We start from the raw sequence: 25,665 nt of genomic DNA, 5'->3' as shown, positions 1-25,665 counted from the left end.
GTATTAGTATCGTTTTAACATCGTTATTCAAAAGGAATGTTAACTGACACAACGTGATGCTGAATCTCCAGGTATAAGAGCGGACGTAGTATCGAAGACACCTAGTTGGTGGGATTACACACTGCATGGCCAGCTGCCTGCCTGTTTATCGATCTCTCTCTGTCTGCTAGTTAGAGTGGACTTATTTTCTGGTGAGAACTCCCTCTGAAGTGACAACTTCAACCAAAGGCAGGCCTTACAGGATACCTATTGTTGGCAGTCATGCTCACCCCTCACCCCCCCCCTAAACGCTCTAAGATGAGAGTGTTGAGCTACTGATGTGTCACAGACAAATCACTGCAGTGAAAGTTGACTGGACTCGAGGCACGCTGCCAAAAACCTAAGAACAAAAGAAGGGCTTTGGAGGAGACGGAACAGAAGGGAGTTGACTGGTCTCCTTTATTTGCCTCCTCCTCGCAGCCACTTTCACACTCCAAAAAGCTTGATCACTCATGTATGCAGGTCAGAAAGAGTCAAGCGTATAATACATGTTTCAGCAACTTAGGCCGTCAAGCGTGAGTGTTAGAATTTACTGTTTTTACCAGCTGGTAAGTGTGCTTGATTTTCTCACTTAGGCTGTCCTTCATCTGTCTGCTGCCAGTGTTTGATGTAATCAGAGTTGGAGACGGCTACAAAACAGGAAGCTTTGAAGAGAATGAGACATTTATGGCAGTGGCGCCGGTGTATTAAAAATTCAAGTGTTGCCCAGCTGGTCACTGTGTGGTGGCTTTGGTCGGGAGCAACAGGTTGAAGGACGATGACAGTGGACGCAGACAGTGAGACAGTGATAAAATACTAAAAAGCCAACTTCTGTTCTCGCAATAATTTAATGAACAGTAAATATGTTTCCATTCCGAGAGGAAATCCACACAACGCCTTTAGCATGTTTAGCCTATTTTCTATAAATAACATTATGTGTGTTGTTTTGGCCTAGATATAAGTTGTGCCTGATATCAAGGGAAATCAATGTTTTATTTATTAATATAGAACATTTTCTTAATCATACTACAAGATGTTGGTACGAGTTTCCACCTTCCAGCCAACCAGTGGTTACAGGTTATATTTTGTTGTGGGATCTTTGTCTTTAAATGATCAAATGGACGTCATTGAAAAGCCAAACTACTTTATACCATATTCTGTCATCTTGCTGTTATTTTTTCCAACTCTGCAACTTGGATACATTTTTTTTGTGTACATTAATAAACATTTTTTTTGAATAATGCAAGTTTCCCAGTACACATGATTGTGGTGTGTGACTACAGTTGATCATTGGTTGGTTTGTTTTGCAGAGTTCCTTCAGCAACACAAAGCATTTGCAGTTGTCCCTTATTCCCATTTGTACAGCTGTAACACAGCTTGATGTAATCTATTAAGTATTTTAAATTGCCTTAGTTTGAGCTTTGTACAAGGGGCAGCCTTGATTATTTCATCTATCATTCCAGGAGATACCATCCTCTAGTCATAAATGGGTTGATGGTGCTTTAATTTAATATTGTGTAAAAATATTTAACTATATTTTATTGAACTAGTTTTAAGTAAAGAGCATGTTTTCAAATTTGTGAGTGTCTATGCTCAATTTGTCCAGAGGAGGAAAGCATTAAGCATTAAAATGATGATACTTAAGGATTCACTTTTTGAAGGTTCATGGTCATTGATTAATTCAAAGAGTTTTTTTTTTTTTTAATTTTATAAAAAAGTGACAGTACTTGGTTATTCAATCATCTTTTCATTATTTCCATTTCATGACTTGTTACATTTGAGTGATTGATTTAAAACATATTTTTTAAAACAACATTGAAACATCTTTTCGGTGTGAAAATCTTTCTATTCAATATGAAGAATGAGATCATTCTGTCAAAGGCTTTAAACCAGGACGGAAACCTGGACACTCCATCTATATTTACCTTTACTTTATTAAATATTTCTGTGACTTTTAGGTCTCATGTTCACTTTTTGATTTGATTTGCAATCCTAAAAGTGTTTTTATTCTTTTGATGCTATTAAATTGTTCTACATTGTGAGCATGATACTGAAGCGTCTGTTTGAAGGCAACAACTCACATTTCCCCCAAGTGACTTTGAAACCCTGAGAGTGAGCCACATTGAGTGATAATCTGATTGATGTAAAAAAGACAATTCATATTGGAAAGGTAAAGGATCACAATGCAGTATTATTCTATACATTGGAATTTCTACACCTCTTTATGAAAATTCATTTCAGTTCCCATTTCCTCGGCTAATGGTTCAATAAGTAGAATGAATAAAAGCTCTGCAGCTGGACATTCATGGTTTGTTCCTCAATATAAGATGAAAGATTTTGAATTGAGGTCATTGGATCCTTTTGAGGCCACGGGCTTTGAATAGATCACCCAGATCCGTTGCATACAATTTTGACCAAACCCATATATCTGCAAAGCACTGAAAATAACAGGCCACTTTTTGATTGGAGACTGTTTCTACGTATCTAAGGTAAACTACTAGAATAAGACTTAACAATTCACTCATGTTATCTGATGATTGTCGATTTCATGAGACCAGTGTGTATCAGCTTTCCGATTACATGGTTTGATCTTGCTACTTTCTAGATTTGCTTATAATATTGAGCGACAGTTATTACAACTCAGAGGGCCTTTATCTTTATCATTTAAAGTAAAAACGGAAATAATTAAACATCGGTGAAAAGTTTCCACTGTTGAAGATGCTTGATATACTTGCAAAAGCAGGAGGGAGAGATCCTATTGAAACATCTGGTTGTCCAGGAGATATCATTATAGTGATTGGCTTATTCTGATGCATTTCTTCAGCCGCTGACATGCAGGGAAGATTGATATTATTTAAGAATCCATGCATTGATTAATGTATATGATCCCTTTCAGATTCTGTTATCAGTCTGTTAAAGTTTTTATTGAGTTATTTGATAATCAAATACAAAACACGGCATTTATATTCCTCCCTAGTCTTCAGATCTTGAAGCGAGCATCTTTCCTGCCTTCTCCACACATTCCTACATATTCAATGTTGCTGGCTTTAGGTTTTCAATTAATCTTTGCTAACACTTTGGTCCATAATTCATTGTTATACTCATTTGACAGTGGGTTTAAATCTGGATTTCTGTTAAATGTTATTTCATTTTCTTCTTCACCCTGCTTCTTTTTTTTCTTTATGATACCTATCTTAATGAATTCCCTTCCAAGGCAACATTTCAAAGCTCTTCATATCAGTGGAATGTCAGGGACTGGATTTTGTCCAAAACTGTAATCACTTATTTCCCTTTTAATTGTTTGATCTTCAAATGAAGAGTTATGTGCCTACCAATCACAGCCATGCAGATTTCAAATGTACAGTATGTCGATCAGATGGGATCATGACTGGAGAGGAATACTGGATGTATAAGAAATATGTTCCTAATTTCCAAGAATTTCCTGAGAGAGAAGGAGTGAGTCAAATCTTGAGAATGTCTGTTAGAGTAAAAGGTATAGTCTCTGATATTACAAAATAATGTCTGCACCAACTTCAGCAATGCAAATTCAGATTTTTGTTGTTTGCGTGACAATAGCAGCAAGCTCAGTTACCATCATCAGCTCCAGTCATGGAAAATAGCTTTAAGTCACCAATCACCATTGTAGAAACATTTGACGATCCCAAAATAAAACTGCTATTTTTTGTTAATGCATAAGCAGTATGGTGCATGGATCTTTCTTCTTGGCTCTTCTGTGCCTTCATGTTAGTGACTAGCTGTATGTCTTCCCCAGGTATACAAAAACACACAGCTACACCTGTACCAGACTTTTTTCCAGCGCAGGGGGAAGAACAGTGTGCGGTCAGCATTACGTGCAACATTTCACACTAGGCCTCTCCAAACAGCGGAGGAGTCCAGTCTGTGTTATTTCCACCTCAGTGGTATTCTACCTGCTCACTGGCTTGCTCCCATCCCTGCTGCCCGCCACCTGTGCGGAGCGACAACACACACAGGCCTGCACACACATCACCTGGAAAAACCAGGCCATATCACAGTAGTTACCTGGCTAAAGACAGACAAAATAAACAGATCCATCTCTTGCCCACCGGCTCGTGTAGAATCCGTGTCCGGTTGAGGGCTGGTTTGTTTGTCTCTCCCCTGCATGCATGTTTGTGTGTGAAATAAGTATAATAATAAATGTGTCACCTTGGTAAAAACCCAGCACAGTCATAGCTCTTTATTAACACCCAAGTGGGAGAAGATAAAGGGATAATACCAGGTTGATCCTTCATTACGAGACAGTGGGAAGAACTATTAAGTCTCATTGTCATGAAGGCATCATGGGAATATGTTTATTTTAGGGGTCCAGAGCTTGCCTGTTCAATTGATCTCCCCTCTCAAGGGCCAAAACTGTCTTTGTCATTAAGAGCACAAATAAAACATGGAATTAATTATTGCCCCATCTGCCCTTTCTTCACAAAATCATCACGTTTTAGTGTGCAGATGCAGAAAGTGATTGTCTGTGCTTGTTTTGTATGCAAGCCAAGATCACACAAAAAAGTCAAGAGAAAACTGAATAGAAATAGATGGAAGGGCCAGGAGCTTCAGTGGGGGCAACAACAGAGACCCACCACAATGGCTGAGGTATTATAAATGTTACAAGAATTACATGAATTTCGGCTTCGGTCAAAATGTCCCCGATGGAAGCTTTGCGTCATGATGCAGGATCATGTAGTTTAAGGTCCACTAAGGAAGATAATCCACTCTCTTGTCTATACAAGCTGGCATCCATCCACCATCCGGTGTTCAAAGGGAAATAAAGAGGGTCAGATTTATTGGTATTCAATCACACACTAAAGCAACAGTCGTTCCTGGTGATTGCTTTCAAGTAAAGTACTGTCAAGGCTTCTGCCTATAGAAGCTCCAAGAGCAGGGGAAATGGAATCACACTAAAGCCAGCGCTGCCTTTTCATCACAATAAAACGGGGAGTTGGCATTATCCTCGCGCAAGAAAAGGGAAAGGTGAGCTGTCGGCACGTAATAGACCAGATGTGGTAAAGTGTTGAAAGGGTCAGAGCATCTTCTGGAGTTAAACCAGAGAGAATAGCTCCAGTGACAATAGAGTAATAGCATTTTTAAGCTTGATCAGACATGCGAACAGCAGAACAATTCTCTTTGGGACTGTGATTTCTTTTATCTGCTCTCTCTACTCTCTCTCGCTCTTGTTCTGTCTTCCATATTCATGAGCTAAGTCTAATTTTACAGTATTTCACAATTTACAATGCCACTGGTGACTTTGTATGACTTTGTCGCAACGGACGGGCCCAAATTAAACCAAGGCTAAACAACAAGCATTGCGGGGGAAGGCAATGCATTTATTGTATCTCCGAGCTGTGAAAGATGATTCAAATAAATGCATGGCTTAGTGGAATACAGAGACAACAGCTGGCAGTGAAAATGAGACTAGAAGCTGTGCTCATTGTATAAACTTGGCATGAACTCCTGGCATAACGAGATTAACCCTATTTTCACAGGAACTATGTTTCCACACTGACAGTGAAGTCATGTAATTCCTAACATCCAGAATGACCTCCAATCTGAACCCACCCCTTCAGTTTAAGTCGCCCCCCCTGGCAATAAGCCTACTTGGTGGAGAGGGGAGAAGAGAGAGGTCAACCACTATCACTAGCACACACTGCCCGTGGCATTCTGCTATTTACAATTAGTGTACTATATGTCCTTTTCAGGCTCCAATAGTCAAAAAGCCCTTTACCAAGAAGACTGTGAGTCAATATTTACCTTCCCTGCTAAGTTTGTGAGCAGCGACGCCAGAGATGTGTGTCAATGTGTTTGTGTGTTTATGGAAATGCGTGATTAAGTCTTTTTGCTGAGAAGGATGGCTGTGAATAAATGTGCGGTGCTATGTTATGACTACTGCTCGAAAAAGCATCCAAAGACTGAATAATTACAATAATCATTTCAGAATGTCTGTTTTCATGCATCATATTAGCGTATTATCATATTGACGCTTTTAAAACTGAAAACTGCCATTAAGGTTCACGCCTGTGTGGTAAAACACAAGTTTACAGAGGAACAAAAGTGAAACGTCTCCACACACAGTCAGAGACTATCCTATTGTACGTTTCTTTGTTGTTCCTTTTTTGTGAAATTTCTTTCAACCATCTATCATCCTGCCTGTGAGACACGAGCGAGGCTGAAAGTCTCACCACTGAGGCACAAAGTCAGACCTCCACTCCCCCACATACATCCCCTGGTCTATGCATTTCCGCAGACTCACAATCTACAGGCTGGCATCACTACTTGCTGCCCCCAGCACTCACAGTGTGCCCCTCAAGCGGTTTCATTTTCCCTGACAAATATCACTCTGGGCAATCCATCAGGGACATAAGCCCCTTCTTGGGGGCATGGGACAATTGTGTCACTACTACAGCCGTGTTGTTATGTCATGCAGCGGTTTTTCTGTCCACAAACCAGCCCTCTTAACAACTTTGTCCTCTCTGCATGCACCATCCTAAAGCCTATCCCCATGCTCTGCTGTATGACTGATGAGCTCCCACCTTTGGCAAAACTCTTGCGTTACTAGCATCATGTTCTTATCTCAACCTTGCAGGTGAAACATTACTGGCAATCCTATTTGTGACCTCTATCACTCACTGCCCTGTTTTCTGTACAACATGGCACTCGACACGTCAGGAAATTAGGCTGATTCACGAGGTTATTGCCCAATCCGGAGAACACGGGTCTAATTGTAGTTTAGTCGGTGAGAACAGTAAGGGAATTATGTCTCTTGCTTTCGGACAGGCTGCGTCAGATAGCCACAGCTCCTCGATAAGCCCACTTATTTCATTAAAAAAATGCTTGAGTCAAATTGGAAGCAACGTAATGAATAAATAAATAAAAGCAGAGGTTTTATCCTTGATGTTGTCAAGTCTCGCTTAGCTGCGAGGCGGGAGAGCTCTGATGAGCCACAAGCGCAAACAGCTTGCAACTTGAGTGACGGCATTACAGCAGCAGCACATCAGCAATCAGACCTCATTTCCTAGTAATTTGATGTCGCCGACGCTGTATTAACTCCATAGGTGGTCCCGTCTGTTTGGAAGGCTCGATAAATAAATAAATGTCATAGAACCACTGCGGTTCACAGGAGATCTATAAACTAATAATGAATGCCACCCTGTTTGTGCAGAAATCAGCGGCGATGGCAGCTTTGCTCCTTTAAGTAGTCTCTAAGGGCCTATTTGAGTCCCGCGTGTTGTGATCAAGGCCTTTTCCTTTACATGCTGACTGTGGGGCAGGGTCTTTTTTTTACCTGCATCAACAGTGCCATAAGCCACATGCTCAGTCGGGGTTATGGGGCACGATAGAAGGCATCAGAAACTTCTCTGCTCCATTTATCAATATTGTCATATTACAGGTGGCAGGGGTCTTTGGCAGGCGAAGGGAGGGGGATTACAGTCCTCTTTTGAAGCTCAGCTGGCAGGTGCTTGATTGAAGTGGGATCCCAGGAAGAGGGCAGGGGCTCAGGAACAGTGAAGGTTTTCCCACAGTCTGTGTCGACAGCAACATGTTCTGAGTCTCAACACTCCTCTATGCTCTCACGCCTTCTTTTTTTTTACACCATGCTGTTTTTTCCCCCCCCTGAACCTTTCTTCTCCGCCTCCCACGTATCTCCTTTCGGAGTCAATGCACAAACAAGCTGTCCAGTAGAGGACCACAGGGGGTCACCTGATAAATGGATCTCTTATCGGTCACAATCCAGTCAGTCATCTTTTTCACCAGCAGCCTGGGGTTGCAGAGAAAAATTAAGAGTCTGCAGGAACTGAGGGAGGAGGGTCGGGTTTGTGTTCAATGCTTCGCTATCTTTCTCTTTCCTCTCTTTGTGGACTTTCTTTCTACATCCTTGCACACGTGGGTTCAATAAACCGAGCTGTGGTTGGCTCCCTTCAGGTTTAGGCTTAGAGTGCAGAAGCTAATGAAGCTCAAGTTGCTGGACTGTGATAAACACAAACGATGAACATGAGGAATAACTCCTCAGAGGATTGAGTTGATATAATGGAAGGGCAGAACTTACAAAAGGTTGCAAGTTGAATATATTAATGCAAATATGATGCTGCTGGTGTGTGCCTTGCAAACCGACTGATTTATTTGGTTTCACTAGTGACCCTTCAAAGCTACGACACGATAGTTAGTGTTCAACCCAATTGAAAAAAATGCAGACAATACAAAAAGGAGAATCACAATGTTCTAATAAGCAAACAATAAAAGCAATCAACTGACATTTTGCCCACAGCATCCATTGTAAAATTGGGGATGGAAATGGACTGCTCACATTTGTGCTCTTTCATGATTACTAAGTGTTTTAATAAAAAGTGAGTAATATATAGCATTTTCAGAGTTAACCATAGCAATACATCTGACTAAGGCTAGAGAGGAATCGCTGAGCCAACACCGCAGCATTTTAATGTGCAATCATGCATAAAAGATATTACAACGTTGTATTCCCCACCACATTTCCTCGCCAACATATTGTCCTCTACACTGTGCATTATAATGACTTTGGATCCCAATGCCCTTTTCAGTCCAATATCATATGGACACACACAACTTTAAAAGGTAGTGCATGGCCTTGCACTCATGGCACTTCCTTTAAGCAAACAAGTATCCTACATTCGAGTTACTTAGATATTCAGTATTCAAATCTTTAAATATGAAATGATTTCTCTGTGCAGGTAACGTCTCAGTTCGTTCACAAATGGCAGGATGGAGTCGCTGATATTGAAATGGGACATGTTTCACTGTGCGGCTGATAAAAATGCCCCCCCTTCTCTAGTGACTGCAGCTTCTGGAGAGCCACCTGTCTCTTAATTAACGGCGTACACAAATAGTCAGACCCTGAGGGTATGAAAATGAAGTAAATTGCATTAGGGGCGCACCGGATATACTCAAAAAATCCATGTATATGAAATCTTCAGCAATTGACGTGAGTATATTAGAGCACTGATGCTACGGAGTGAAAACAAGCCATCAGAGAATCCCTTTATTGATCGGCTTTGTTGTTCCATTACAAAAGCTGTCTAATGTACTCCAGCCATGCATTGTTAGACATACTATTAAATCACCAGTGTCATAAATGTCAATAAACGTCTCATCTGTACATATTGCATATCATGTTTGAATAATCGTAATGCTGCACAGACATGGTCTCAACGCACTTAAGAATTTAATGCAACAAGGACATATTTTCCTTTCTAGTTTTAGCCATATGTTTCTCCTGCAGCTCAGTGATAGACGCAATGGATGGCAAGTGACAAGTGACAGGGATGTGTGAGCCAGACTTCTCACTCACTTTTCCACTCCTAGAGAGACAGCAGGGGTAGAGAGCAAGCTTTAATTGCGTGTGACAGCAGATCACGCTGGCGGGGACCTTCAAGCCAATAAGGACTCACCTGAGAAAAGGTTAAAGATGGTGGTAGACCGGAAAATCCGATTGACACCATCCAAGGAAGGCTCTTGCTTTTATGCACCTAACCGACCAACATCCTACAGCACCACGTCTTTTTATCAAGTCAAAAGAAATATTAGAATTGTTTTTAACATTCACTGACTTCTTTCAGTCAGACAGCTTTACTTAAAGTTGTCATACAGCTCAACAAAGAGCACGAATACGAGGGGTTATGGACTCGTCTGGAGCAGTTGTCTTTTGTTTCTTTGATGTCATCCCTGTTTTATTCAAACGCAACAAACACCAGCTAAAAATTTTTGGATTAGAGTTAGAGATTTAGATTGTAGGTTAATATACATCCTATAAACATCCACTATCACTCTGACTCAATTTTATTTTTCTAATAACTGAATGTGTCCACCTCCTGGACTTTGGTGTAGACATTCAATGAGATTGGATTAGCTCTAGTAATTTTGCAAGAAAATGCATCCCTACCATATAAAGATGGATATGCAAGCATCTGAATACAATTAAAGATTGAGTAAAATGCCATAAAACCCTACATACTGTTACTCAGTAGGTTTTCTTAAAAAGGTGCCCCTTTACTTCCAATCAAAGTGATTATTTGTGGCTTACGGCATTTTTTTGCAATATATTATAGTTTTCAATTAAGTGTATATATATAGAAGAACGTAGCACGGCCGCTCTGATGAAGACCAATAGTAATGAGATACAATGCAAGCATGGGGGCTTCATTAAACTTTATCAGTGTCGTTGGTTGGTACAGGCTTAAAGACATGACTTGGATTCTGTCCGCTGTATTGCTGATAAGGTTATCAATAGAATTTGTTCAGGGCACCTTAAAGGCAACAACCTCATCATTAGCACTATACCATACTTATTTATGTGTACAGGACAAGTTAATTGGGAGCTCAATTATCAGGCAGTAAGCACCCCCACACCCTCCACAAACTGAGTCCCAACTGCCTCCGTCTCCTCCCTCACCAGTGGGAAGAGCAATTATCACCATGATGTATGAATGGTGGAGCATGAGGGTTCCCCCTGCTCTTCCCAGCCTAGTTCTGTCACCATCTAACCCAAATATGACCACTCAAATTCAGTGCCCTGCCTCACTCAACTCACATTTTAAGAACAATGGATTATATCTTTACACATGTAAGGCTTTAAGATTAGAATCATTTATACCAGCCCTGCATTCTTATTGAGCCATAAGGTCGAATTGGATGAAAATATGCTTGAATGCTTTCCTGCCCAGAGGAATTCGATGTTACAACCGAAAGAAAGAAGCACTATACTTTCAGTACGAATGCAGCTAAAGCCTTTAGAAATGGCAGACAATGGCCGAGCACGCAATAAGAATGTAATACGCACTAAAAACGATATTGTTTCATCTTCTGTAAAGGTATGAAAACTTAGTGTTTATTTCTAACAAAACGCAGAATGGACGGTCATGAAATAGAAACTTGATATGTCAATGGTGGTTGACATTGACATATCAACAGTGGCCCCATACCATTTTCCTAGTTAGGTTTTCAAAAAATAAAACGGCAACACAATGTCAGTACAGTACAGTCACAAGTGAATCAGAAGGTGAAGATATGATTGGATCAGTTTTGAACACTATTGAAACTATACTGGACTGCATACCAACTTGAAAATATCACTCCAAAGGTGAAGTTCAGTGGAGGGAGCATCAAATCTTGAGGCTGCTTTGATCTGGCTTTGCTGCCTCTGGTCCTGACAGCTCGCCATCACGGAGAGGAAAATTAATTCCCGACTTTATCAAGGTATCTTAAGGGATAATGTTATAGTGGGTGTCCGCCGGCTGAAGATGGGTAGAAACTGGGTGATGCAACAGGTCAATGACCCTAACCATAGAAGTAAATCTACTACAGCACAACTTCAAAAAAAAGAAAATCCACCTTTTGGAGTGGCCCAGACAGAGCCCAGACCTTAACCCGGCAGAGATGCTTTGGATTGAGCTCAGAGCACTGTTCACAACATCTCATCCTAAGACTACGGCTGAGCTGAAATGGGTCTGTAAGAGAACTGTCAAAAACTCCTCCTGGAAGCTGTGCAGGACTGACTATTGTGTACCTAACAAAAGCTCTTGTTTGAAGTTATTGCTGCCAGAGGATGTCGGAACACTTGTTAAATCTAAGGGTCCACTTACTTTACCCTCCAGGTGTCTGAATGTTGCGTGGATAGGTTCAAAAAGGACACGATAGAACATAATGATTTGTGTGTTATCAACTTAGGGACATAGTGTTTGTCTACACTTGTGATTTAGATAATGATCCGATCGGTTTTGATGAATTAATGAAAATAACCAGGTCATTTCAAAAGGTGCATATACTTCACCATACAGCTTCTTATCGAACAAAGGCATATAAAAACACCAAGTTCGTGGGTGTAAAGAACGGCGCTGAGCTTTTGACATTTATGAATTACAGCAGCTGATAAACCTAGATTTGTCTGGCCTGTTGGGGGAAATAGCATCTGTTCATGGCAGACCCTGTTAAAACATCTCCACAGGCTATAAAAAGGACAGTGTGCGTTTGAAGTTGACGCCTTAACTCCCTGAACACAGATCTGCCTCTCCCTGTCTCTTCCACTCTGCAGCTAGAGGCTCGCCTGAGGTCACGGCTTCTTGCTTTAAGGCGGAGGGAGGAGGGATGCCTTTTTCCTGACACGCGGGGTCCAGCCCGGTTAACTGCAGGGCTCCCTCAGGGATCCAGGTTTCTGCCATATTCCCAAGTATATAATAGAAAGTGATGATGAAAGTGAATTGGAGAGCGGTGAGCAGTAATAAGCTAAGCAGCTGTTTTTGAACAGTTTCCTACATGGCACTGTCAAGTGGAAAGGCCTGCTGCGTCGACATTTTCTTACCTCATAAATGGTGATATAGTGTTTATATCACGGCCAGAGAAAACTGAGAATATGGACAAATAACATCACATTTTCTGTGACATTGCCAGATACCATTTCTTGTCACAAGCCAAGAACGAGGAGTAAATTGTATGCAATATAACTCTGTAGGTGAGGGGTGATAACTTTTCAAATGCAAAACCATAGCTGAATGCTGATCATTTCCCAAAAGAGTAGTCCCCATCGTGTCATGTCCTCATGAATTGTGAAAGTGAAAAGCCATCCATTACCCAGCTATTATGACTGTGTAGATAGCTGGTGTTGGTCAAAAACTTTAGATTCAGATACATGTCTTTAGCTGAAACACTTCAAGCCACCAGGTGTTGATAGAGACGATTTGGCGTCACTTTTGGGGTGCAGTCATAAACCGTTTTGAGACATGACCTGTGGGTGAAATCCGGCGAATTGGCTACAAAGTTTACCCAGAGTTTGCTTTTCACACATGCACAGCACAGCAGGAGGTTCTCTGCACAGACGCATTCACAGCAGCAACTAATGAGTTCAGTCTATGAATTAGACTGTCTGGCCAGACTAAGGCTAGCTGGTTAGAATGCTAAGTTCAAAATAAGTAAATGTATATGTAAATTAAACAAGTAAAGACATAATGTTGGCGTCGCTTTCAACCACTCTAAAAAAGCCTGAAAGGTACAGGAATTAGGTTTTTATGCTGAACTCGCAATGTTTCTCCTAGAATGGTGAGTAAACAGCTCTTATTGCCAACATTGGCCTTGAAGTGGTGGCGAATACTTAAAATTGAAATCAATGTAAAGTAATTAAATTCACTGAGTGGTGCATTTGCAAATTGGTACAGGGAAATGACCACAGAGATCAATAAATTCAATAAATGCTGATTATAGGTTTTGTTTTATACGGAATTCCAGTTTGTCACCATAAATACAAGAGTCACATTAGCCAAACATTAATCCTGTTTTTCTATTTGTTGTTTTTTATTGAATTCTAATGAGGTGACTATGCATTTCAAGCCTGACAAATGGCTTTAACATCAGGTGCTAATCCAGCCCCGGTAGCAACCTGAACAACTGTTCAGCCTGTTGAGTAAATTAATGTATTAATATCTCAGGCAGTCATTATCCCTGAGAGCTCATAGCCGCCTTGCCCTGCACTGTCATTTACAGGTCAACAGAGACTAAAGCCAGGGTCAGCATCAATTATAAAAACAATGGGCCGCAGAGGCTATAATCACAGTCCCCAATAGCAACAGGCTGGCACATAACTACTTCAATATGGGGACAGAATCTCTGATAATAGCAGGGAAGGTACAGTTACACACATAAATGTTCAAGGTAGTATGTTAGCTTGCTTCTCTTTGAGCATTCAATGCAGTGCAACAGAGGATGCAGACTCTACAAAAGACAGTAGCAGGATAAAAACCTGCGCTCGAGGGAGATGAGATGGCAGAACCTCCTTAAATTACGAAAACCTCAGCTGTCATTTTCAATTTACAGATTGTACAGACTCTACTTTAGGCAGACATTCATCATTGCAAAGGATTTCTAAAGTCTGGAAGACAATATGTTTTGTTTTAAATTAGACCTTTGTGGCTAATAGCCTGTATTTCAATCATTGTCCAACTGCACTACAGGCTATCAAAGCACGAGTGTTAAATGTGCATCGTTATTCATTTATGTAACACAGCCAAGATTATATTGTAATAACGTGGCTCTTCTCCTTTCCATCTCTGCTTCAGACAGACCTGAAGGAAGTTCTTTCTGTCGAAATTCATTCTCTCTCAGTATGCTCTAATATACACATCAAGGCCTGCCACTTCTAAAGCTTTGTGTTCATAAGCATACAGCATTTATAAGTAAAGAGGAGGGTAGAGAAAACCCTAAATGTCTCGATTAAACTCTCTCTGTGTTTGGTCCAAATAAATGTTAATACTGGTGTTGTTGTACTTATGATTTATTTATTTAGGTGTTTTTCGCAAAAATAAATATCCCCCACTTTCTTAAATTATTAACATTAATTGTTATAAACCATAGCCAACACCAGTCCAAAAATAAAACAATGACTTTTAATGTTCGGTTTTAGGAATGACTTTAGTTTGTAAATGCTATTAAGAAGCTTTTAAAAAGTCATGCTATTTGCCAATCAAGAGTGAATTTTATAGCAAGCCAATTTACAGCCAATGCACTGGGTTTAAAAAAAACAAAACAATGCTAAATATATAACAACGTATTAGTTTCAATCCCTCAGATCACTGTCTGTTTTAGCATCTTTGGACAGAGCTGCTAATGAGCGGCTGTTCTGAGTGGCAGCCAAACTGGATGCATGTTAAACCTTGAACCGATTAATTTGAGACAAATATTGCTTCACAAATATCAATTTACTATTATATCCCTAAACGTAACAGCAAAGGTAATAATTGGTACGCCCTGACATTTCTCTTCTGACTGAGATAATTCAATGGGTAAAAATAAGTGAAATGAATAGGATTTTTGTAGTTATGATAACCAAACAAGAGCTTGCTGATGCCATCCTGCTGACATTTATTTCACTGTAATTCAACTTTTTTATTAGGTGCTTCTCCTATCATTGTTAATAATTAAAGACTGTGGAATGAATTTGAAGCAGAAATAATAAAAAAACCTACAATACTTTTATAATTCAAAAATATATGTTTTGCTTACTCTTGTTACTCTTAATTAAGGACGAACTCACAATTCATGATTCTTTAACTGAACCAATTAAATTCTCTTTAGGAGATGATATTTTTTGCACCACAATGACTTATAATGGTAAGTCGTAACACACTTTACCTTTATCAAGAAAAATTGCAGCTCTTGTAAATTGGGTTTTGGACTCAGCGATAGTGTCATTTTAATATTTTGATTGTCGGGCCTAGTGGCTACTCTAGATAATCCACAGAACTCAATTTCAACAGCATTTACAGGAACTACGTTTTACTGCAAAAATGAACCCTACGACACCTACAGGAATAATGGTTCTGGGGTTGCTGAAATCTACAAATATATTTTCAGAAGTTAGCACAACAAATAGAGTTCCATTTAGGAATGGGTAATAAATATGCAATCCTTTATCAAGGTATGTGTACTTTAATCAGAAATACTATTAGTGATTTTTGCATTATTCATCACTACATGCACTTCAGAGTAGAAGCAGAAATCTTGCTACATAGGTGCATAAAACGACTTGTTAGCAGGGCTGAAACAGAGAATGAAATGAAACTAATGAAAATTCCAGGATCTGTTTAACCTCATTTAAATTATTCTTCGGTTTTAAATTATCTGTATATTTGGTAAATATTAGACATTATTATTATTTTATTGATTTCACATGACTGTTTTGGTCCAAACATGAGTGATCAAGTGATCACACCAAGTGTGTCATATTCAATGTCAAAAGTATGCCAGAAAACGGGGTCAGTAAACAGTACAAAGCATGGGGGCCACTGACCGTGTTCTGGTTATTTACAGCTATTTATGCACCAACATCTGGAACTTCAATGTGTGTAATAGGATCAAAACATAAAAATGGCGAAAGATAGAGATAGAGCCAATAACTACCTGTGGTTACAGCAGGGTCCGTTGGGAATGAATGTCAGTGTCAAAGGGGTTCTAATTTATAGTTTCAGTGATCCAAGAAAGCAAACTTGTTCTTCTGATATTAAATCTCTGAAAAGGACCATCAGCTAAATGCGTAAATGATCAAGTAGCATATCATGCATCATCTAGACGCAGACACATGAATACTGTATATCGCAAGTGCCACGTCTCATCATTAAAAGTGATCCCATGAAGTGATGCATTCTTCCTCTCTGTAGTGAGCAGGCAGCAGTCCTTTAAAAACAAGCATTACTTTGACATCGCCCCTTCACCACAGAGCTAACACGGCGCGGCATGGATTTGTTAGTTCAGACATCTAAAGTGTCTTAAAACCAACTAAAAGTGAGCGAGCGATAGACCTTTACATCCCACCCACGTGTCGGATAAAAGGAATAAATACACCGCTGCACTGGCAGCCATAATGACCCAATTTACGGTGCTCAAACCAAAGAACATCTCTAAAAATAAATTAACGCTGATCAAATGAATCTCTTCATGCGGTATTTCTTATTCTTGCTATCCTCTCCATTTCTCACTGTTGATCAGCCACCGCTCTCTCCGCAATTTCCTCGTGATCCGTTCCTCTCCTCCTTGCCTCCATCTCCATTCCCTCCCTCTCACTCCATCATACTGTCTCTCTCCATTTCAAAAGGACAAATGTTTCCTGCAGTCACTGTAGCACTGCATTGGTATTCTGCTCTCAATTTAGCCAAGCCAGGCAGCAGTATCTGCTCCCAGCAACCACACAGCAATCTGACACAGAGCACACAGACAGACGGGGAGGAAAGGATTGAGGAATTAAGGAACTGTGAAATATGAGACAGAGACAGGGCGCAAGACAGACAGACAAGCAGATAGACATATTGCTGTCCAGCCGTGACATCATGTGCTGTGCTAAGGGGGCTTTAACCACCTAGAACTCATCCACAAGAAATGAAGGATTGAGCATTTGTTTGGCCTCCTCAAGGAAGCAGTAGACGAAACAATGCAGACTGTTGAGCTGCACTGTTAAGGCCTGCTCTAGACTTTCTACATCAAAACAACTTAAAGACTTTGATCTAAATCGTGGCTGCAGGCTGATTATATGCGTATGACTTCAGATCTATCAAAAGCAATTTACAAACAAAAATATGAACAAAATATTTTTTGTTTGTTTCTCTTTCAACGCAGCCACAGCTTCTCTGCGACTACCACAAAATTGCGAAGCCTTCAAACAATCGGCACATAACCAGCAAAGTAATTGTGATCTACCTTTTGAAGGCTCTGTAATTACAAGTCGTTTCATCAAACAGAACAATGTGAGAGCTGCTGAGGCTATTGATCATATATGGCTTTTGTTGTACATATATTAACAATAGGATAATGATAGAACATATAAGAGGGAAAAAAAGAGGGATAAAGTGATAATGCCTTTCCTGATGGCTGCATTTGGAATGACTGGATTTACTTTGAATTCACAAGGAAGGTGTGCAGATGCAGACTGGAAAGAAAGGGAGGAGGGAGTTAAGTGCGAGAGGAAGGGAGGCAGGACTACGAAGTGCTGACAGCGGGCAAAGGTGAAAAAGAGATAAGTGGAGTAAGGGAGTGAACTCGGGAGAGGCACAGAGGAGGAGGGAGGTGAAGAGAGATGGAAAAACCCAGATAGCCCGGAGAAGAGAAGGCGGGTAAAGGAAATGCTGCGAGACAAAGAGAAACAGAGAGATGGATGGATGAAGGACAGGGGGGAAAAAAACCACAGATATGGAAATGGGATGCGTCAGTGAAGGAGGGAGCCAGAAGTTTAAAACAGAACAGAGTTTGACATGAACTGACAGCACAGGAGCACAACCCAAGAGCAAGTGAAGGCAGGAGCAGGGTGTATTCCAGAGACAATAGGCTTGGAAAGAAGACACAGAGAGAGAGGGAGAGAGGAAAGAAGGAAAGACTGAGACAACAGAAGGAGAGAAAGCTAGTCAAAAGAAGACCTACAATGTGCGATTTTGCATTTGAAATGTTCTGTTTAGATATTCAGCACCTTTGATGTTAAGTATTGTTTTCAAAAAAAAATCCCAGCCACATTCAATGTAGCACCTGAGTCACATAATCCTAGGCAAGCTTTTTTCTTTTCCAAGCAAAGAATTTTCTTTAAAACTATTTTGACAATAAAAGACTGCAAAATGTCTGCCTTAAGCAGCTCTTTCAGAAAGCAACACACAGCTCCTCTGAGCTTTCATGAGGTCGACACCTCAAGTAAAAGACTCTCCTAGAACAACTTCCTTCCACCCCACACTAAGACATAAGTCATTTATGACCTCTCTGCAAGAGACTTAGAGAGGCCATGGAAAGGCCATTTGTGTTTCATTTATACACATCAGCACGATGCAACTTTCCTCTGCATAACCTCTCATAGCACTGTCCTATCAAGAAAATGAATTGCTATCAAGACATCCCAACACCTCAAAGGTAAAGGCCAGCACTCGCATCTAATGACATAGTATAGAGATTTTGAGGACCTAAGCAAAAAGAATATCCTTACCTACAACAGATGGAGGTTTTAATATACAAAAGGGGCCTTGCACAGGAACAATAGAATTAAATCAGGGTAAAGCTGGCACAATATAATGGTCCCTTACCTTCCTTGCAGTACTTCCCCTTGAAGCGGGTGTGGGTGCAGTCACAGTGAACTTCTCCATACTGAATAGAGCAAAACCCTCCATTGAAGCACGGGTTCTGTTTGGTGCAGAGGTACTCCAGGTCGCTCTGAATGCCCTGGCTATTTAACAAAGTAGGAGGCATCTCCCCGACCTTCAGATTGGAGATCAAGCCCTGGAAGGGTGGCTCGTACTTTACTGTACTGGACGTCAACGCAGAGAGGCGCACATCGGGAGGGATGCCGCCTACAAACAGGTCACTGACCACCGCCATCTCCTTCCTCTTGGACTTGACCTCAGCCACTTTTGTTTCACCGTCGACCATCAGGAGGGTCTCGCGAAAGTTGCGGGTGAGCAAGACCATGTGCCAGCGGTCATCATTCACTCCTGTCTCCATGTGCAAAGTGGCCGGCTCGGCGCAGTGGATGGCAAAGCGCAGCTGGAGGCGCCCGCCAGCAATCAGCAGCTCCAAGAAGTCACAGTTGCCGCCATCGTCCAGGTAGAGTACCAAGGCTTTGCTAATGTTGGTCTTGAGGCTGAAGCTCAGCTCGCCCACTGATCCGGCTTCCCAGCGTCCATAGCGTGCCCATTGACCAGGCGCCCCACCAAATTCCAGCATCGTCACTGTACTGAGTAGGCTGAGGAGGGCCAGAGGCCACAGGGGCCAACACAGGAATCTTAGCCCCCTTGTCATACTCAAAGTTCCCAAGTTTCCCCTTCTGTACTTAATGCCCTACAGTTCTACTGAACCACGGAGACTAAGTTCAGTGTAGCTAACAGATTTGAAATGTAAACAGCAATTATTATATCACACTGAACAACTGGGATGTAAAGCTCAGTGGGGAAAGTAATCCTCTCAGGGGCCCTTCTAAAATGTTTCTGATGAATCAGCAGTTATTTCTCCTTCTCTCTGATGTTGAAAAAATGCTTGTCCTTATCCTGACTCTCTCCTTAGTCTCTCCATCAGTTGGTGCCTCTGGGACTTGGAGGAAAGGAATGAGCAATAGCAGGAGAGCAATAGGGGGGGTGGTGGGGTGGGGGTATGATAATTGCCAAACAGTCGTTTCTTCAAAAGCCTCTTAGTCTATCCTGAACTGAAAATAGAAGCTTTGTCTCTGGAATCCAGATCTCAAAGCAATTTCCAGGAAATGTGAGCAGCTGCCAAAGGCTTGGGGGAAGAGTCATCCGATTGTGATCTTTCTTCAAGGGGAGGACAAGCAGAAGAACATTTGCAAAAGAGAGGGAGCGGTAGAGAAGACGGGTATTAGAGCTTGCCGGCGTCTGATAGAGCATATGATGTGTTCATGGTTTCAGCGTAAGCCCATGCTTCTCCTGAAACCTATCGACCACAAAGGTTTATGCAGGTATGGGTCCCATCATTGTGGAGGCAGGCCGGGATCTGAAAGAAACACAGACACAGAAACTGTTAATCACATGCGGACATGATCCAGTTCACAAAAAAAAAAGTGGGTCCATGTAAAACTGTGACCTATCCTCTGTCAAGTTAATTAGCAATTACTCTGTTGAAATCCTTGGAAGGTTTTTTTGTACATGGACTTTAATTTATTTTATCTTTCGTCTGCTTTGCCTTTGGTTTCCTCCCGCCTGCAGTTTCAGACACCATGCACTGTATATGAAAATCCCTATGCTCTTTTCAGTTGAAAGCTGACACTTCAAAAAAAATAAAATAAAAACTTTGTCTGGAGCCAAGCAATAAATAAGCTTTTTGAGTTTAGTGTGGTTGCATACTTCCCAGAGGAGCCTGAGCAATATGAATGTCTTATTTCATCTGCTCACTCTCAGTCATGTCAATAGACACGTCACGCAATGTAATGAACCCTAACACAATGATTCAATTTGCAGTTAGGAGAGTTGTCATAGATGTGCAGTATTTTTTTGACAGAATATAATTGATGAATCACACCCCGCCACTCTGCCCCACAAATACAAACACACTACAGATATGCGTATGCAAATGCTCACATCATTAAAATGAAATGTGTTTCAGAGTGGAGTGCTGCAGAGTCTATAGCTGTGTCTTGACCCAAGGGCTTGACCTAATCCCGAGCCATTATTTCTTGTGTGAGACTTAATTTCCCCCACAGACAGTTTACAATTAAAGCTAGGCTCACCCCTGCTCACGTTCCCTTGTGCTATTCTGCAACGACTTCAAAGTGGCAACAGCATTGACAAAAGCATACATGCAGGGGGGGAGGGAGAAAGAGGGAGCATAAATCATGATCTCAGAGGGGTGAGATGGAGGGAGCACACAGACCTGTGAGAAAGAAAAAAAGGGAGGAAAACTAATAATGTTGCGGCATTTTTTCTTTCTCTGAGTGATGCAACAACAGAGACTAACACAGTCTTCAAATGGACTTTATAGGGTTGTATTTTTTTTCATGCTTGGCTCAAGATCGTTTAAAACTTTTACCTCGATTACAATTAAGGAACAATTATTGTATGCCGCCCCCCCCCCCACGTCGGATCGTTCCAGTCACTTTAACCCTGAGGTCTTAGCTGTGAGTGTCACATCACATGTTGTCTGTGGCAGGGGAACTGCGTGAGCGCACAATGTTACAGAGTAAACTTCAGTACTGTACGCGTCCTAATAACTTCTCATAAGTGTTGGTGTTTATTGTTTAAGTGTAAAGTGAGCGCAGGTCAGCGAGGAGGGTGATCCAGGACGGTCCAAGGATACTGGACATGTAATGTACGTCTGCCCTGAACCTGAAACAGCGTGTCGGGGCCGCCGCCACACAATGAACGTCGTGGAAACCCGACAATTTGTGAATGCACACAATGGGGAAAGTATTAACTGAATTAACCGACACGAGCAAGTGAGGTTAGAAACGTCAGTTACGATAAAACATAACATGTTAATTGCCCAGCTCTACTACAAACATGAACACACTGATGATAGATTCATAGCATATCTTACATTTTTTCACAGTTCTACCAAAAGGGTGAAATTTACATTTATGTGCTGCTTGATCCCATTATGGCATTAATTCCAGTCATATTGACATTTACTAAAACTTTAACTAAATCAAATATGTTTCACATGTACGATACATTTTTTTGTCTTGGCTGTGGTACCGGGTTGGTTTTGATGACCAACAGCTACATTCGCAATGCCACAGTGTCAAAAATCAATTAGTATCGTTACTTTGGTGGATACCAGCAGAGAGCTTACGCTTATTAAATCAACCATTCTTTAACCAAATCTGTGTCCCTTTTGGGTAAATTGATTTGGGATATCCCCATGCCAAAATGGGTATTCGTTAAGTTATTTCTGTTTGGTTGGGGATTATCTACCACGCGAGACCGAAGCAGGGTTTCTTTGTCTTTTCACAGTGTTGTGTTTATCAAAATTTAGTATGTCGAGTTTCCGTGTATCCTCCATGTATTGTGTTGCCAGTTATTAGGGGGTTGTGGCGGGCTTGGCTGATGGTACTATTCAAACCCAAGGACACTGAGGAAGCATAACAAGCCTCAGGAGATAACCAGAGCTCCAAGGGTTGTGCTGTGTTTGGAAGTGTGTTTGATTTTGATTGATTCTAGTTGCGTGTGCAGCTGTCTGCATTCAGCAGTGTGATAGTGAGGTGTTCATGTGGACTGTGAACAGTTTGAGTTTGTGTGTGTCTATATTTATGCCAGCATTTGGGATTACGATTTCTGTCATACTTTTATGCCACAATGTCTCCTCTCCAGCACCTCACCGCAGCATTGTTTTACAAATGACTTGCACAATCCAGCGTTGGTCCAGTTTCAATCCAAAAATAAAAATGTTGCCACCCCCCCGCCCGCCCCCCCCAACTGCTAGCGTGACATCCATTTGCCTCAATTCCTTCCTGGAGAAAAAGGACAACTATCTTGCTCACAGTGCTTGGCTAGCTGCAGCAGAGTAAGGCAACCAGGCTGAAAGAGCAATGTGTACCCAGTCTCATTTAGCCTGACATGCCTTCTAATCCAAGCAAAGCTCTGCAACCCTCAGGATGACTGCACGGTCATGTGAGCTACCACCGACCCATTTCCTCTCACATCATCCCATGAGGAGTGTTGGCATGAGCTTGACAGAAACTCTGCTCCAACCGAGTCCACGCCACAGTGGAAACCATTCATTTATTATCTTAATTCCCTCACTTGTGACAAAGATTGGATGTTTTTGAATATGGCAAAACCTATCTAATTTTTAAAGTCTGTCACACAGAAAAGTCATATGGACCAATTTATCTGAATGCAACACCTGGGAGCAGGTTATTCTGCAACTGCCATAATGGTAAATCATTTATTTGAGCCAGTTATTTCCATGCCCGCTGCAGCAATGCACAAAGACAAACACGTTGGTAAAAGAAGAACTTAAAGATCAATCGTACATATACAAAATGTATAAGGTTAGATTTCTGCATTCACAGTGAATGCATTTTTCTTCTATAAGCTCCAACTGCTATGATGCCATATACCGTTTACATGCTGGAGTAAAAGCAAATCAAGCATCTGGTAAACAATGTCAAATTGGTTGTGGAGGTTTTCAGTCTGAAGGTAGCAAAATTATATGACCAACTGCTTTCTTGTGTGTAGTCGGGGGACTTTCACGGTATTTCTGTGGTGTTGTATTGTGGAATAAAGACTTCCACTGTGTGCAGGCTTGTATTATTCTTGGAATAAATGTTTGTGTTTTGGTGTTTAATCCATCTCTTGCAGTGCATCGACTGCAAGTCCCCAGGTTTTCAGATTCCCCACAGACCACACTACACCTGTTGTGTGAAGCTGTGCCAGGCTTTCATCTTCCTTCCTCTGCAAACACTCGGCTCAAAGACAATCATCTGAAGTCTGGTTTGAATACCTCACTGCCCACTAGTGCAACACAGAGTTCAGTGCGCAGTGCCTTTTTCTTTTTTTCCCCTCTGAGGGGGGAGACACCTTTGTTAGAACTGTAAATATGACACTGAATCACTTTTCAAGTGCACTTGAAACAGCTGAAGCGTATGCAATATTTATACAGCACAATAATCTAGAGAAACGATAACAGAGGTGTAGCGCACACAAATATTTACACATAAATTGTTTTTTTCAGTGCACAAATACACCTACTCATATGCATTATAAACACAGTTTCCACATGTAAACAAGCGCGTGCACACACACACACACACAAACCATATCCTAGTCAGGCAGGAGCCATTAATCCTGGCCTGTGAGAAGCTCAGCAGTGTGCCATCCGTCAGCATGAGGCTGCTGCTGCTGCCGCCGCTGCTGTGCTCTAATTAACCAGAGAAGCCTGCTGAGCCACTTTCAATATTCCTGGTCAAGATGGAGAACACAGACTTGAAAAAAAGAGCTGGTGTGAAAGGGAGTTGGAAAAAAAACAAATACATGGAAGAGGTGGTGTCAAGATGTCTTGAACATCATGGATCAGGAGAGAAGGCTGGAGAGGTAAGAGGAATGGAAGGTTTGGAAATCAGACAATTCTGTGGGAGCTATATTTCTCCTGCCAAAACACTCCCTACATGTCCTAATATAAAGTCAGTGCAGTTTGAGATCAGCCTAATTAGCAAACATCTTCATTTTATTTTACTCTTGCTATCATAACACCATGTTGATTTGATGTCAGATTAATTGGTAGAGAAACTGTATATATGATTTTCAATCTCAAGTCTGACATTAATGGAATGGAGATCTATGATTAAGAGACTCTGGGGTTGACGGGGGAGAATGACAAAGACTTGATAATGTAAAAAAAATAAATAAAGAACAAACCCACATTACAAAGAAGAAATGAAAGACACAGAACACCTTGAAGTTAGTTGAAAATAAATTGAGCTAATCAGGATTGTGGAAGCTGATTTCCATGACACAGTCCCCCAGTCATGTGCACCATGTGAGCTAACACAGAGGTGAATTGCTTTTATACTACATCAGACTACTGGCTTTGATCAGCCTCGTCAGCTGTAAGCCGCCAGTGACTAGCGCTGACTGTTACTGCTAACAGCACTTAGCCCTGATGAGAAGATGCTAATGAAACAGATCAAGGGGCTTTAGCCTTGCTGTTAGCTCTGTAACCACCAGATTAATAATGACTTTAGAGGCACTTCTTGTTGCTCCTTTCGCCGTGACACCTCGGCAGGTTGAATCATGGGGAGTAAATGAATTTGCTATCCAAGCTGAAATGTTGTGAGGACGCAAAGTGAAAGCAGTCATACAGGGTGAGCTGGGAAATAGTATAAAAAAAAAGGATAGAGTGAACATTCTGCAGCTTGTTTTAGACTCTGCAGGAAAAGGTCACCCACAATTCTCCTTTATCAATCAATCAATAAGCAGAGGCAGGCCGGATTGGAGGCTTTGGGACTGTGTGGGAGGAGAGGTTGTTTTCAACTAGTCCGGCTGGTTGCAGATCAATTGCAGACACAAGACGCAGTGGACCCGCCTCTGTAGATGGCAGTGCTGACAGCCATAGATGACAGAAATGGAAACATGAAGGCACAGAGAGCCACATCATGTCGGGCAGTGACAGCAGAGGCTGGAAGAAACAGGCCTCTCAGCGTTAGCAAATCACTCATAAAGACATTATTACGTCCCTGATCGAGCCAACAAAATGGCCGACAACGGGAGAGAAGGGAGTGAGACTGAGCACGAGGGATAGAAACGAAGAGGAAAAATAAAAAAAACGGAAAGAAGACATCAGTGACACTTAGCCTGCCATGCTACTTGTGACACAATCACAGTGACATGTAGTAACACATGCACTTACACACATCATCCCCCGCATAACTCCGCCATTAGATCTGCGTGCCATCAGCCAGCCTCATCACGCTGCAGTGTAATGTAGCAATAATGCAGTGAGACAGAGGGAAGGAAAGCTTGACAGGGAGTTTCTGCACTCGCACTGTAACATTACCGTCTGGCCCCCTGCTCATCCGAGCTCTAAATACCTCTTTCACTTGTCCTTCTCTCCTATTTTTTCCTCCCCGTTTGACACTAACCTCCTCATAATGCCTCTCATTTCCCCATCACACCCCTCCCTCCTCGTACTCCCTCT

The 25,665-nt window shown here is 41.5% G+C and overlaps 1 protein-coding gene and 1 long non-coding RNA gene across 7 annotated transcripts in view; both read right to left on the bottom strand.

Annotated features, from left to right (window-relative positions):
* The window catches only part of nrxn2b (neurexin 2b), a 544,842-nt gene extending 525,205 nt beyond the window's left edge, over positions 1–19,637 (bottom strand). For all 6 annotated transcript variants that reach the window (XM_035149292.2, XM_035149298.2, XM_047338920.1 and 3 more), the window contains exon 1: positions 18,609–19,637. In XM_035149292.2, coding sequence (XP_035005183.1) covers positions 18,609–19,320 — 712 coding nt within the window. In that variant the 5' untranslated portion in view covers positions 19,321–19,637. The remainder of the gene's footprint in view (positions 1–18,608) is intronic.
* Positions 19,638–19,662: 25 nt separating this feature from the next.
* The window catches only part of LOC124851360, a 78,675-nt gene continuing 72,672 nt past the window's right edge, over positions 19,663–25,665 (bottom strand). The window contains exon 3 of the long non-coding RNA XR_007032408.1: positions 19,663–20,025. This is a non-coding gene — a long non-coding RNA (uncharacterized LOC124851360). The remainder of the gene's footprint in view (positions 20,026–25,665) is intronic.

The sequence above is a fragment of the Hippoglossus stenolepis genome, chromosome 23 (genome assembly GCF_022539355.2).
Source record: "Hippoglossus stenolepis isolate QCI-W04-F060 chromosome 23, HSTE1.2, whole genome shotgun sequence".
NCBI classification, from domain to species: domain Eukaryota; kingdom Metazoa; phylum Chordata; class Actinopteri; order Pleuronectiformes; family Pleuronectidae; genus Hippoglossus; species Hippoglossus stenolepis.
This window is presented reverse-complemented; position numbering and strand designations above follow the sequence as displayed.